The sequence below is a fragment of the Oncorhynchus keta genome, chromosome 29, assembly GCF_023373465.1.
Source record: "Oncorhynchus keta strain PuntledgeMale-10-30-2019 chromosome 29, Oket_V2, whole genome shotgun sequence".
Classification (NCBI taxonomy): domain Eukaryota; kingdom Metazoa; phylum Chordata; class Actinopteri; order Salmoniformes; family Salmonidae; genus Oncorhynchus; species Oncorhynchus keta.
Genome location: NC_068449.1, coordinates 32,140,990 through 32,157,062, shown reverse-complemented (window position 1 = coordinate 32,157,062; position 16,073 = coordinate 32,140,990). Strand labels below are relative to the sequence as shown.

The 16,073-nt window shown below is 40.8% G+C and overlaps 1 protein-coding gene across 3 annotated transcripts in view; it reads right to left on the bottom strand.

Annotated features, from left to right (window-relative positions):
• The window catches only part of LOC118362193 (A-kinase anchor protein 6-like), a 215,816-nt gene that overhangs the window by 79,228 nt on the left and 120,515 nt on the right, over positions 1-16,073 (bottom strand). For all 3 annotated transcript variants that reach the window (XM_052486435.1, XM_052486436.1, XM_052486437.1), the window contains exons 8-9: positions 10,366-10,505; positions 4,963-5,083 (exon numbers count right to left, since the gene is read on the bottom strand). In XM_052486435.1, the coding sequence (XP_052342395.1) occupies positions 4,963-5,083; positions 10,366-10,505 (261 nt within the window). The remainder of the gene's footprint in view (positions 1-4,962; positions 5,084-10,365; positions 10,506-16,073) is intronic.

The window sequence follows — 16,073 nt, the reverse complement described above, 5'->3', positions numbered from 1 at the left end:
TAACATCCAGACAGTAACATCCATACAGTAACATCCATACAGTAACATCCAGACAGTAACATCCAGACAGTAATATCCATACAGCAACATCCATACAGTAACATCCAAAAAGTAAAATCAATACAGGATACATTCATCCAGTAACATCCATCCAGTAACATCCATCCAGTAACATCCATACAGTAACAGGATGCATCCATACAGTAACATCCATACAGTAACATCCAGACAGTAACATCCAGACAGTAAATCTAGACAGTAACTTCCAGACAGTAAATATAGACAGTAACATCCAGACAGTAACAGGATGCATCCATACATTAACATCAATACAGTAACAGGATACATCCATACAGGAACATCCATACAGTAACATCCATACAGTAACAGGATACATCCATAAAGTAACATCCATACAGTAAAATCAATCCAGTAACATCCATACAGTAACATCCATACAGTAACAGGATACATCCATAAAGTAACATCCATACAGTAAAATCAATCCAGTAACATCCATACAGTAACATCCATACAGTAACAGGATACATCCATAAAGAAACATCCATCCAGTAACATCCATCCAGTAACATCCATACAGTAACAGGATACATCCATAAAGTAACATCCATACAGTAACATCCAAACAGTAACATCCAGACAGTAACATCCATACAGTAACATCCATACAGTAACAGGATGCATCCACAAAGTAACATCCATACAGTAACAGGATACATCCATCCAGTAACATCCAGACAGTAACATCCAGACAGTAACATCCAGACAGTAACAGGATACATCCATCCAGTAATATCCATCCAGTAACATCCATACAGTAACATCCAGACAGTAACATCCATACAGTAACATCCATACAGTAACAGGATACATCCATAAAGAAACATCCATCCAGTAACATCCATACAGTAACATCCATACAGTAACATCCAGACAGTAACATCCCAGACAGTAACATCCAGACAGTAACAGGATGCATCCATACATTAACATCAATACAGTAACAGGATACATCCATACAGTAACATCCATACAGTAACAGGATACATCCATGCAGTAACATCCATACAGTAACATCCAAACAGTAACATCCAGACAGTAACATCCAGACAGTAACATCCATACAGTAACAGGATACATCCATCCAGTAACATCCAGCCAGTAACATCCAGACAGTAACATCCAGACAGTAACATCCATACAGTAACATCCATACAGTAACAGGATACATCCATAAAGAAACATCCATCCAGTAACATCCATCCAGTAACATCCATACAGTAACATCCAGACAGTAACATCCCAGACAGTAACATCCAGACAGTAACAGGATGCATCCATACATTAACATCCATACAGTAACAGGATACATCCATGCAGTAACATCCATACAGTAACATCCATACAGTAACATCCATACAGTAACAGGATACATCCATGCAGTAACATCCATCCAGTAACATCCATACAGTAACATCCAGACAGTAACATCCAGACAGTAAATCTAGACAGTGACATCCATACAGTAACAGGATACATCAATCCAGTAATATCCATCCAGTAACATCCAGACAGTAACATCCAGACAGTAACAGGATACATCCATAAAGTAACATCCATCCAGTAACATCCATACAGTAACATCCATACAGTAACAGGATGCATCCACAAAGTAACATCCATACAGTAACAGGATACATCCATCCAGTATCATCCAGACAGTAACATCCATACAGTAACATCCATACAGTAACATCCAGACAGTAACATCCAAACAGTAACATCCAAACAGTAACATCCAGACAGTAACATCCAAACAGTAACATCCATACAGTAACATCCAAACAGTAACATCCATACAGTAACAGGATGCATCCATACAGTAACATCCATACAGTAACATCCAGACAGTAACATCCAGACAGTAAACAGACAGTAACATCCAGACAGTAACTTCCAGACAGTAAATATAGACAGTAACATCCATAACAGTAACAGGATGCATCCATACAGTAACATCCATACAGTAACAGAATGCATCCATACAGTAACATCCAGACAGTAACATCCAGACAGTAACATCCAGACAGTAAATCTAGACAGTAACAGCCATACAGTAACAGGATACATCCATCCAGTAATATCCATCCAGTACAGGATACATCCAGACAGTAAAATCCAGACAGTAACTGGATACATCCATCCAGTAACATCCAGACAGTAACATCCAGACAGTAACAGGATACATCCATCCAGTAACATCCAGACAGTAACATCAACAGACAGTAACAACCAGACAGTAACATCCATACAGCAACAGGATGCATCCATACAGTAAACATCCATCCAGACAGTAACATCCAGACAGTAACATCCAGACAGTAAATCTAGACAGTAACTTCCAGACAGTAAATATAGACAGTAACATCCATACAGTAACAGGATGCATCCATACAGTAACATCCATACAGTAACATCCAGACAGTAACATCCAGACAGTAAATCTAGACAGTAACTTCCAGACAGTAAATATAGACAGTAACATCCATACAGTAACAGGATGCATCCATACAGTAACATCCATACAGTAACAGAATGCATCCATACAGTAACATCCAGACAGTAACATCCAGACAGTAACATCCAGACAGTAAATCTAGACAGTAACAGCCATACAGTAACAGGATACATCCATCCAGTAATATCCATCCAGTACAGGATACATCCAGACAGTAAAATCCAGACAGTAACTGGATACATCCATCCAGTAACATCCAGACAGTAACATCCAGACAGTAACAGGATACATCCATCCAGTAACATCCAGACAGTAACATCCAGACAGTAACAACCAGACAGTAACATCCATACAGCAACAGGATGCATCCATACAGTAACATCCATACAGTAACATCCAGACAGTAACATCCAGACAGTAACATCCAGACAGTAAATCTAGACAGTAACTTCCAGACAGTAAATATAGACAGTAACATCCATACAGTAACAGGATGCATCCATACAGTAACATCCATACAGTAACAGGATGCATCCATACAGTAACATCCAGATAGTAAATCTAGGCAGTAACATCCATACAGTAACAGGATACATCCATACAGTAACATCCATACAGTAACATCCAGACAGTAAATCTAGGCAGTAACAGCCATACATTAACAGGATACATCCACCCAGTAATATCCATCCAGTACAGGATACATCCAGACAGTAAAATCCAGACAGTAACATCCAGACAGTAACAACCAGACAGTAACATCCATACAGCAACAGGATGCATCCATACAGTAACATCCAGACAGTAACATCCAGACAGTAACATCCAGACAGTAAATCTAGACAGTAACTTCCAGACAGTAAATATAGACAGTAACATCCATACAGTAACAGGATGAATCCATACAGTAACATCCAGACAGTAAATCTAGGCAGTAACATCCATACAGTAACAGGATGCATCCATACAGTAACATCCATACAGTAACATCCAGACAGTAACATCCAGACAGTAAATCTAGACAGTAACAGCCATACAGTAACAGGATACATCCATCCAGTAATATCCATCCAGTACAGGATACATCCAGACAGTAAAATCCAGACAGTAACTGGATACATCCATCCAGTAGCATCCAGACACTAACATCCAGACAGTAACAACCAGACAGTAACATCCATACAGCAACATCCATTCAGTAAGAAAACATCCATCCAGTAACATCCATCCAGTAACATCCATACAGTAAGAAAACATCCATCCAGTAACATCCATCCAGTAACATCCATACAGTAACATCCATACAATAACATCCAGACAGTAACATCCATGCAGTAACACCCAGGCAGTAAGATCCATACAGTAACTTCCATACAGTAACATCCATTCAGTAAGAAAACATCCATCCAGTAACAACCATACAGTAACAGGATACATCCAGACAGTAACATCCATACAGTAACAGGATACATCCATACAGTAACATCCATACAGTAACATCCAGACAGTAACATCCATACAGTAACATCCAGGCAGTAACATCCATACAGTAACTTCCATACAGTAACATCCATTCAGTAAGAAAACATCCATCCAGTAACATCCAAACAGTAAAATCCTGACAGTAACAGGATACATCCATCCAGTAACATCCAGACAGTAACAGGATACATCCATCCAGTAACATCCATCCAGTAACATCCATCCAGTAACATCCATTCAGTAACATCCATTCAGTAAGAAAACATCCATCCAGTAACATCCATCCAGTAACATCCATACAGTAACATCCAGACACTAACATCCAGACAGTAACAACCAGACAGTAACATCCATACGGCAACATCCATTCAGTAAGAAAACATCCATCCAGTAACATCCATACAGTAACATCCATACAGTAACATCCAGACAGTAACATCCATACAGCAACATCCATACAGTAACAACCATACAGTAACAGGATACATCCAGACAGTAACATCCATACAGTAACAGGATATATCCAGACAGTAACATCCATTCAGTAAGAAAACATCCATCCAGTAACATCCATCCAGTAACATCCATACAGTAACAGGATATATCCAGACAGTAACATCCATACAGTAACAAGATACATCCATCCAGTAACATCCATACATTAACAGGATAAATCCATCCAGTAACATCCTGTTACAGCCAGCTAGTAACAGGCATCCAGTAACATCCATCCAATACCATCCATCCAGTAACAGGATATATCCATACAGTAACAGCCAGCTAGTAATACCCATACAGTAACAGGCATCCAGTAACAGTCATTCAGTAACAGTCATCCAGTAATATCCATATATTAACAGGATACAGCCATCCAGTAACATCCAGTTACAGCCAGCTAGTAACATCCATACAGTAACAGGCATCCAGTAATAGCCATTCACCTTGTAGAGATACTGCTGTTGCTCCTCTGACATCATCAGCTTGTAGCTGTCCGTAACCACCGAGTCCATGTCCATAAGCCAATCCCAGAGCTCCTGGAAGTCTGACTCAAACTCCTGCAGACTGGAGGACAGGAAGGAGGGAGGAGAGGAAGGAGGGAGGAGAGGGAGAAGGGAAGGAGGGAGAAGAGGAGATGGGAAGAGGGAGGAGAGAGGGGGGGAGTAGAGGGGAGAGGATAGTGGAAGGGAGGAGGGAGAAGAAGACAAGGAGGAAGAGCTGGGGTTAGAGACGACGCCCCTGCGAAATATCCCACTAAACCCCTGCTAAACGCCCACCCCACAATGCCCACCTCTTCCTCAGCTGAAGCATTAGGTTGAAAAGAGGGAAGGGCAGCTGGACATTACAGAGGGAATATTTGACAAGTGATGTTAATTACCATGGCCCGTCAGTGGAATGCTGGGTTCATGAGGGTGCAGAAGGTGTGAACAGGGTTAGACGCACACTGAATCTCTGACCCAGCTGGTGAGTGACACCTATCTCTATAGCACAGAAACATCTTAATTAAACATGACTTCAACTCTCCTTCCTCCCTACCTCCGTCACACCCCAGCCCCTCCTTCCCCTTCCCCAGCCCCTGACATGAAATAACATCAAATATTTATGAAAGGAACAAGGGCAATTGCTCAAACATACACATTACTGTCAGGGGTTTGGTTTGGTTTTTTAGACTCGGCGGGTGGCTACATGTTTATAAACATTAGTGGTTCAAATTGTTTTGGAATTCGCCTGGGCTGCTCTGGACACTTTGACAGTTGTGTCAGGCTGCCGATGGCGTTCTCGTCCCTTCGCTCGACTTCCATTCACAAAGCAATCAACTGAGTTGTCCCTGAAGAAAGAAACGACTATGAATGAGATTACATGAATAACCATCAAACTGGAGGGAAATATCAACACCCTCTTTATTTTAATTTATAGCAGAAACAAAGTTAACACAGGAGCGGGTTTGAGTTTTGGCTTAGTACTACATATGTAATTTCAACAAGCATGGCGGAGCTGTATGTATTAGCATTTTCAAGCAGACATTGATGAAACAAAATGACGTTGGGGAAAATATGAATATTTTAGTCCTTGTTATACAGAAGTCACTGATCATAACAAAACAGGGGAGACAGAAAATGAGAAACCGTGTGACAAGTAAAGCTCGAGGAAGTCACCCTAAGGCATTCAACTCCACAACTCATTATACGGCGGCTGCTGTAGGCCTTTTGTAAGCTAAACTGATAAATACGTTACAATATTCCTTCCGCGATATTGTTTTTTTCCTCGCTAATACAAAACTAAATGCTTGTAGAACAAGATCTCTGCGGGCATCTAACCAAACAAACAAATAAGGGAATAAAATCAAGCCTCATACAGCAGGATCCATTTAGCAGAGCTACATTATAGCCTTTTGATCTGTCAGAATCTTTCTCTATCAGTTGCCTTGGTTGTGTACAAAGCATACTGTACTGTCTGTATGTCTCTTCAACTAAACTAAACCTTCAAACCCTCCCTTTTGGCAGTACTCTTCCCAGTTCATTCCCTCCCTCCCTCCGATGAAAGTAGACATGCATTAAATGTTACCCTGTTAACCGCAGGGATGCTAGGTCTGTGCTCTGCGGATGGATGGGTGGGTGTCGCACACTACAGCCCCAGCCGAGCTGACAGACACGCTAGCGTCTGAAATGGATGCATTTCCGTCCTCTATTCTTTTCAAATTCCATTTAACATCAATCTCCCCCACTCAGAGGAGTGCTGGCTGGCTGATATGAGAGCAGCGCTACTGTACCTAATTCATCACCACCACCCATCACTGGAGCCGCCATGTCACTCTGAGCAATAGGAAGGAAAGGTTGGACGCCTTATTGACACTCCTCACATCTCACTTAAAGTGACACTTTTATAGAAAGGCCCCTTTAATTGATGGTGTTAATCCCGCCTGCTACTAACGAGGGAAATTAACATCTAACATCCCTGCCTGTATGATATCTTTAAACCTGAAATGGCACCCGATTCCCTATATACAGTTGAAGTCGGAGGTTTACATACACCTTAGCCAATTACATTTCAACTCAGTTTTTCACAATTCCTGACATTTAATCCTAGTAGAAACTCCCCGTCTTAGGTCAGTTAGGATCAATACCTTATTTTAAGAATGTGAAATGTCAGAATAATAGTAGAGATAATGATTTATTTCAGCATTTCTTTCTTTCATCACATTCCCAGTGGGTCAGAAGTTTACATACACTCAATTAGTATTTGCTAGCATTGCTTTTAAATTGTTTAACTTGGGTCAAACTTTTCGGATAGCCTTCCACAAGTTTCCCACAATAAGCTGGGAGAATTTTGGCCCATTCCTCCTGACAGAGCTGGTGAAACTGAGTCAGGTTTGTAGGATCCTTTCTCACACATGCTTTTTCAGTTCTACCCACAAATGTTCTATAGGATTGAGGTCAGGGCTTTGTGATGGCCACTCCAATACATTGACTTCGTTGTCCTTAAGCTATTTTGTCACAACTTTGTCCATTTGGACTAATTTGCGACCAAGCTTTAACTTCCTGACTGATGTCTTGAGATGTTGCTTCAATATATCCAAATAATTTTCCTCCCTCATGATGCCATCTATTTTCATCAGACCAGAGGACATTTCTCCAAAATGTACAATCTTTGTCCCCATGTGCAGTTGTAAACCCTAGTCCGGCTTTTTTTATGGCAGTTTTTGAGCAGTGGCTTCTTCCTTGCTGAGCGGCCTTTCAGGTTATGTCGATATAGGACACGTTTTACTGTGGATATAGATACTTTTGTACCTGTTTCCTCCAGCATATTCACAAGGTCATTTGCTGTTGTTCTGGGATTGATTTGCACTTTTTGCACCAAAATACGTTCATCTCTAGGAGACAGAATGTGTCTCCTTCCTGAGCAGTATGACGGCTGCGTGGTCCCATGGTGTTTATACTTGCATACTATTGTTTGTACAGATGAACGTGGCTACTTCAGGCGTTCGGAAATTGCTCCCAAGGATGAACCAGACTTGTGGAGGTCCACAATTTTGTTTCTGAGGTCTTGGCTGATTTCTTTTGATTTTCCCACGGTGTCAAGCAAAGACGCACTGAGTTTGAAGGTAGGCCTTGAAATACAGTCATGGGTACACCTCCAATTAACTCAAATAATGTAAATTAGCCTTTCAGAAGCTTCTAAAGCCAAGACATCATTTTCTGGAATTTTCCAAGCTGTTTAAACGCACAGTCAACTTAGTGAATGTAAACTTCTGACCCACTGGAATTGCGATTCAGTGAATTATAAGTGAAATAATCTGTCTGTTAGCAATTGTTGGAAAAATGACTTGTGTCATGCACAAAGTAGATGTCCTAACCGACTTGCCAAAACTATAGTTTGCTAACAAGAAATTTATGGAGTGGTTTAAAAAAAAGACACCAACCTAGGTGTATGTAAACGTCTGACTTCAACTGTATATAGCGCTCTTGCCAAAAGTAGTGTATTATATAGGGAGTAGGGTGGGAAAGTAGTACACTTTATAGGGAATAGGATGGGGCTTTGGCCGAAAGAAGTGCACTATACAGGGAATACCTTCGGTCTCAGTGACTGACAGCCATTCTGTAATTATCAAGGTTGAGAGGTGTGCTAGTGAGCCGACAGGCCTGAAAACGCAGCGGTGGTGGCGAGCTAGCAAGCAAGAAGAGAGGAGCGGCAGCCCCGGCTATAGATTTCGACAGCTCCTTCCCGAAGACGTTTCCATTTAAAGGTAAGGGCCAAAGAGTCAAAACAATGAATCCTTGAGCAGGCAGCCGTCATTAAAATTCAAAGGATCATTATGGTTTTCTACCAAATAAATCATTAGAATGAGAGGCTTAAAAGGATTAAAAGGAGGCTTGATTCAAAGCCAAGGGAGGGGAGTCAGCTGGGTCTGGACTCCTGAGTTACAGAGACTGACTCACTCTCTGTCTGCTGCAGGACTGACTGGGGAGGAGACACTGAAATGTAACCTACCTAACAGTTGTGGTTGGTGGGTTGAAATATCGGAGGACAGGCTTGTTGTAATGGCTGGAGTGGAGTAAATAGAATGGTACCTATTACAGATACTATGTGTTTGATCCTATATTTCTGCCCACCAGCCTCCTCTGCTACCTACCATTGAGGGTACTGTGTTGAATGGCCGAATAATCCATTTAACGTTCACTGACGAACATGGACTTTTTTCGAATGACACAGTTGCAGTCAAATATATTGACACCCTGCAGTTTACAATGGAGTGCAATGGAGCAGAATGTTCTGTTTTCTCTTTTCAGAAGTGGTTGAATGGCTATTTTTACTCTCTAGACACATGCAATTTACCACAGGTGAGATAAATAACACACTAAACGAGTATCCTGTGCCTCCAACCAACGTAATTTGAATTTGGAATTATTTAGTCCAGCCCATTTTTGGATTTTGAAGTTGAAAAAAATCTCAATTTCAGTTTTAGATGATCATTTTTTGGTCCTTTGACGTTGTAAATCAAACAAATACACATGTGAACACAAAGTTTTTTTCCCCCCAACTTATTTTATAAGAAATAGTGAATCATGCAAAGGGTGCCAATATATTTGACCGCAACTGTATGTAGAATTCTTGTTCTAAAATGTTGTACTGTACAGTTACCAAACAACAATAGCACTGTGCTTGGGAGTCCACTCACTCCTACACTGCTTATCATTAGCACAACGAACATGGCTCTCCAGTTCCTAGTCTTTTAAGTGCGTCTTTCCCAGTGAGTGGAGCAGAACCTTGTAAACAGTAGCTAGCTTCTGTCTGTTGGCGATAACCACTGGGGGAGAGAGACCATCAAAGTAAGGCGTGAAACAGTCAAAAAGCGCCGTGACAAAGAGTGGTGCTGTACACGCCAGATTACAATGTTAAGAACGTGACCCCCAAATTATAAAAGTGTGTGTGACATTTCATTCCACTGTGAATAAACAGAATGCTTAAATTGACAGAGCAACTTCTCTTGTAGAAAGAGAAAGCCTTCTTCTTCTTTGCAAGAGACCACATTGTCCCCAAGCTTTAGTATTTATAGTAGTAGCGAAAACAAACCCTCAGTGACTAACAGTTATCATTGAGTTGCTTCCATTGTCTGTATATTTTTCTCAGCTCAGTAAATCATTTGATGTCAAAATAAAAGACCCCATTTCAAAATAAAGGTCCCTTGTTTCAAGATAAAATACCAATTTTCAAGATAAAATACCAGATGGGGCTGGCTCATACAGTAGGCTACCTAAATCGAAGAGGTCTGATTGTGGGTCTGTATAACATAACCAAGTAGGTCCCCATAAGTATGGTGGCCCTAAGGGTCAATGGTGGCGTTCTACCTGTTGTTGTTGGACATCTGTGTGTACTCCCTCCCAGTCCTCCTGTTGGTGCCAGTGCAGTACTGCTGGCTGTTCAGCTTCAGGCTCAGCTGGTCCAGGGCATCCCTCTGGGCCTCATGGTGGCTCTGCAGCGACTCCAACTGATAACACAACACATCAAAGGACACATTAGGGTCATGTTCATTTGGCAATAATGAGAGGAAAATAGGGATGGACCACCGTGACTATGCCAATAAGAAACGATCATTTTTTTTTTCGGTTTCAGAATGTTTGGAAACATTTTGCTACAGTGTGACTTCCTGAATAAGACCTACCACTGGGAAACTAAGGACATTCTGGAAAACAAAGGTTGTTCTGTATAGTGTCAGATATTATGTTGATATGAGTGTATAATTCTCAACACAACATTAGTTATTAGCTTTAAACAAACACCTGTTACTGATATAGCAATTGTGATGGATGGTTACTGGAATAAGATGTCCTATGCATTAAAGATGATGGACATACTCAAGAGCCCAACAGATTGGCCACTAGACAAACGCCCTGTTGTACTGTAGGAATATCAAATCCCACCATACGGCAACATTACCAAAGTGCTTGTGTTAAGATCAGTGATTCTGAGCATCAGACAATCAGAAAACTGTGCAGGCCTTGCAGTGGATCTGTAATTGCATACAAAATATATGGAGATGAAGCCATTGCTGTGCCAATGAACGACTACCCCACTCCGCTTGGTTTTTCCTCATTCCTCCGTAACACTGTATAAACTGTCTTTGTTTGTGTGCTGTCAAAACCGTTTTGTCTATTTTGCAGATGCCTCTACAAAGGTCAAACAATTCCATGAATGCAAACTGCTTCTCTATCAAAAGCACACTCGATAATAAACAAGTAAATCAACAGATAGATGCATTTGCTTTCTCGTTCTCATTTATTTGTGTGTGTGTGTGTGTGTTATGAAACCCGCTCTGTTCATTTGGGAAGAATGAAATGAACCTAACTAGGAGCTCCAAGAAAATTAGTGGGCGCAACTGTGGCGGCAAGATCTCCTTCTCCGTCCCCCTCGAAGGAATTTGCTTTCATTTGCCTTCATTTCGGATTCACTCAGCCCGCTCACGGACGCCGTGTCAGGATCCTAATTACCCAATCCCATTGGAGCTGCTTACACACACAATAATGACTAATGCAGACTACAGACAAAAGCAATTTAGCACCAGACACCTTGAATTGGAGGACAGGACAGATAGTGCATGCGGCCGGGGCCCAGAAGAGAGTATCATCCGTGGAATGTATGAGGATTCTCCATGATTTGGTTGCCTTCCCAGTTTGAAGGATCTTGAAGAAGTTTTGTTTTGTCCTTCTCAAACTAGCCAGAACTACACTGAGCATACAAAACATTAAGAACAAGCTCGTTCCGCGACATAGACACGGATTGAAGTGGATTTAACTAGTGACATCAATAAGGGGTCATTGCTTTACCTGGATTCACCTGGTCGGTCAATGTCATGGAAAGAGCAGGTGTTCTTAATGTTTGGTATACTCAGTGTATAAGGGACATTTTCCCAATACTTTTGGTCCCCTAAAATGGAGGGACTATGTAAAAAAAAAAAAAAAAAAAAAAAAAAAAGTGCTGTGATTTCTAAAAGGTTCACTTGATATTAAATTAAAGCTGACAGTCTGCACTGTATCATTTCAAATACAAAGTGCTGGAGTACAGAGCCAAAACAAAACCAAATGTGTCACTGTCCCAATACTTTTGGAGTTCACTCAAACAAATTGGAAAATTATTTTATTTTATACTAATAGAATTGCTCAGAGAAAGAGATTTTGCTTAACACGTAAATCCTTTTTACTCAAAAAGATAAGGGTCACAATTATTGGAACCCTTGTTATCGATACCTTTCAAAACCTTACCTTGTGAGGATAATGGCACTGAGTCTTTATCCTCGAAAGGACTTGAATCCCATTGAAAACCAGTGGATTGAATTGAAGAGGGCAGTCCATAAGTGCAGACAAACGATATCGAGGATCTGGAAAGATTCTGTATGGAGGAATGGTCTAAGATTCCTCCCAAAGTGTCCTCCAATCTCAAAAGACATTTTGGAAAAAGGCTCAGTGCCGTTATCCTCGCAAGGTGAGGCATTGAAAGGTCTTGAAAACAGGGGTGCCCATCATATTTATACCCCTATCGTTTTGAAAATATGTTTTATTACTTGTTGAACAAAATCTCTTTCTCTGAGCAATTTTATTAGTATAAAATGATATTATATTTTTTTGCATACAATTTAGCTCAGTAGTTGTATTATTTATTTCATAAATAATTAATAAATAAGTATTTTTTGCTCATTATCAAGGGTGTCAATCATTTTGTACCTGACAGAATGCCACAATGATTACATGTACCATAAGCCTATACCATAATGATTACCTGTACCATAAGCCTATACCATAATGACTAACTCTACCAGATCTGCCTGAACATTATTTCCTTAGTAACCCAGGAATCAACGCTCCACAAAACACCGATCACATTGATAGTATGAGCAACAATTCCTTCCAGTCTTAAAATGGAGAGGGGCGCTTTGTGTTGACATTTCCAACAGTTATGCTAAAGAAAAAGACAATTCACCATTTAGATAGAGAAAGCAAGCATCAACACCGCACATCAACAGTGATTTCCATCAACCTTCTAATGTTACTTATTTTCTGGAAAATAACATCTCTGAGCAGTGATTTGCCAGGACGAATCTCTATAGAGAATAACCCTGTGAACTGCGGACGGTCGGTTGGTTTTGATTTTCTTGCAATCCCTTTCAGCCTGTTTAAACTTCTGCTTATTCAGATATGCAGACATGGGGATTCGGAGTGCTGCATCCTGTATTCTTATTTCAAACAGAATCATTCAAACCTGCGCTGCTCGCACACTCGCTCACTCTGTCAAAACACTCCTCTCCTGCCTTTAAACTGCTAATGTGCAGAGGAATCAATATACATTTTGATCATTTGATGAATACTTACGTCTGTCTCGGGAGACAGAGGGCAGACTCAGATATGAGGATCTGCTGAATCAAGTCATTTTAGGTGTTTTTTGTTTACACGCCAGGGCCAATTTACTATACTGGGCCTCAGAACTACTTTCTAGAGCCAGATATCTCCAGGGGCAACCCCTGCTGCTTCGACTGTCAATCAACCGTACCTCCATCCATCCAAGCAGTCAGAGTTCTATCATCATCATCACCTGTTTCCTCTGCTTTCAGATACTGTTACCTTCGAATACTGTTTCAATGATTGGTTCTGCTATAGGCTCTCATTGATCAGACCAGGCAGGAGAGGATAATGATGATGTCATCAATAATGGATATGTGGTGATGTATACAACCGTAGCTCCCGGCACTCACATACTCCCTTTGAAAATATCAATATGGCTGTAATGCAGTATGATTAGGGTGAAACAGTGATGCATATTGTCGACAATACGTATATTTTCACACAGCTTATAGCTCAACGATGGATAGATAGATACATCCCTTGCTGGTGGTTCTGAAAGTCTCCCTGAACTTTAACATCGAATCGAGTTGACCTTCCCATACAATTGGCATGAATGAAACGAACAAAGAACGATGCAACAACAGAACTGCTGATTGATTCAACATTTAGTCCATTGAAGATTTAAAAGTCCAAGACCAGGCGTGACAGTCACAGTCACAACGACTTTTGATTTCGTTTGATTTTTATTGTGGTCCTCTGTAGCTATGTTGGTAGAGCATGGCGCTTGCAACACCAGGAAGTGGGTTCCATTCCTACGTAAAATGCATGCGCGCGTGACTAAGTTGCTTTGGGTGAAAGCATCTGTTATGTTATATTATTGAGATAGAAGACATTGAACCATATAGGCAAAATTCCTACACTTAATGTACTCATTATGGAAAAGACATCCTGAGTGGATACATACAGGATGAGTCAATTATGAAAGTTCTCATTCATTCACACTAATACCTGTAAAAAAAAACAAAGATCAAATAGAGTAAAAGGTCAAATAGAGTAAAAATGAGATATCCCTCAAAGAGCGATAAAACAAACAGAAATGCCATCTGCAAATACAAGGAGCTAGGGAGCTACAAGTTCTGTGATACTGAAGGCAGAGATAAACTTGAGGGAAGAATCACAGACTTACAAGAATGTCCATGGGCTGTTTGGAGGACCAGATGTTTCGAATAAAAACACACCGGCAAATTCATTTGAATCAAAATCATCAAAACAGAATCGTGCAACAACGGCTTTTCCCTTGGTCTTTCTTCTGAGACCCCCCAAAAAAAAAAAAAAACTACAAGAGATAGAAAGAAAAAAGGAATTTTGTGGCTGCAATGCAAACAGGATACTGGTCTGATTTGAACCAGCTGGGGAACAATACAAAATTAACGAGGAGAGATACAGTATGTGCCTCTGGTGAACACTACTCGGTATGGGAACGGTAGAGCCGGGGTCTGAGGACGCCTTTTAAACTGTATATTTAGGCAATGTGACATAAAAGCTGGGTTGGTTTATTTCTTTATCGTCCTCTCTGAATGCAAGAGGCATCGCGGCGAGATTGAAAACTGTGGGAAGTCACCGCCAACCACCCCGCCCCCCGCGACTTGTGTTCAAACACCCACAACATACATTGGCTTGTTTGAAATGTCTCCCATCAGGGCCATCCTGATGTGTTGTGCTGTGCTGAGGCTGTATCAGAAAGGAGCGGACAGATAGATGGAAGGATGGAAGAAGCATGCTCAGAAAATAAATTCAGATGGGAGCTGTGGGGTTGGAACTCAGGAGTTGTAAACGGCTGAGGATTCCATTAAAGTATCTCATAAATTTACACATACAACAGTGAAGGTTCACCTTCAAAACAACCAACAACCCTTATGGGAATAGGCCACCATTTTGAAATCCTGATCATCAATAGAGGAGTGATGTGGAATTCCAAGTCTCCAACTTGTTTTCTGCAACAAAAGAAAATGACAGGAAAAGTATTTCCTTCAACGTTCCCATTTGTTTCCATTTGAAACACGCTGTCGAGGATCATTTTCAAGATTGTGGCTCTCTGAGGAGCCATTGGAAAACATGAAACTCATTGGAAAACTGTTACTTTCAAATCACTAGACATAAAGTCTGGATTTAATATATGTAGTATGGTCGGTCTCCTGGCATGAATCATGAGACTGCCAAAAATAACTATTATCATAAAAGTGTGGTCTGACATGTGCAACCTTCATTCATTCATTCTTTCTCACGTACAGTATATGTGGATTCTCACAGCTATAAATAGCAGCATCAACTGTACTATGATTGCTATGATTGATTCGCCATGTTTCTTTGGGATGAGGGTCCCAGGTATTTCCCTCTTCCCGTTTAGTACAATGATTTAACAGAAAGGCGTTGCATTGACTAGTGCCATGGTATCTTCAGGATGAGCATACTGGACAGCATGAGAGGGATGAAACGTCTGCATAGATAAAGCAATGGCACAGAGTTGGACTGGCTGACTTATTCAGCATCTCCACCAAAAAGGACTTTGACCTTGGCGGTAAAAGTCCCAGGGATAAACATACGAGTTACACTAACGTACATATGCTCCTGCACCTTTAAGAAATATCTTAGGGGAGTTTGAAAGGTTTAGCTCCTGCAACATTTATCAGGGCGTGAAATTAGCAATTGCTAGGGAGCTAAAT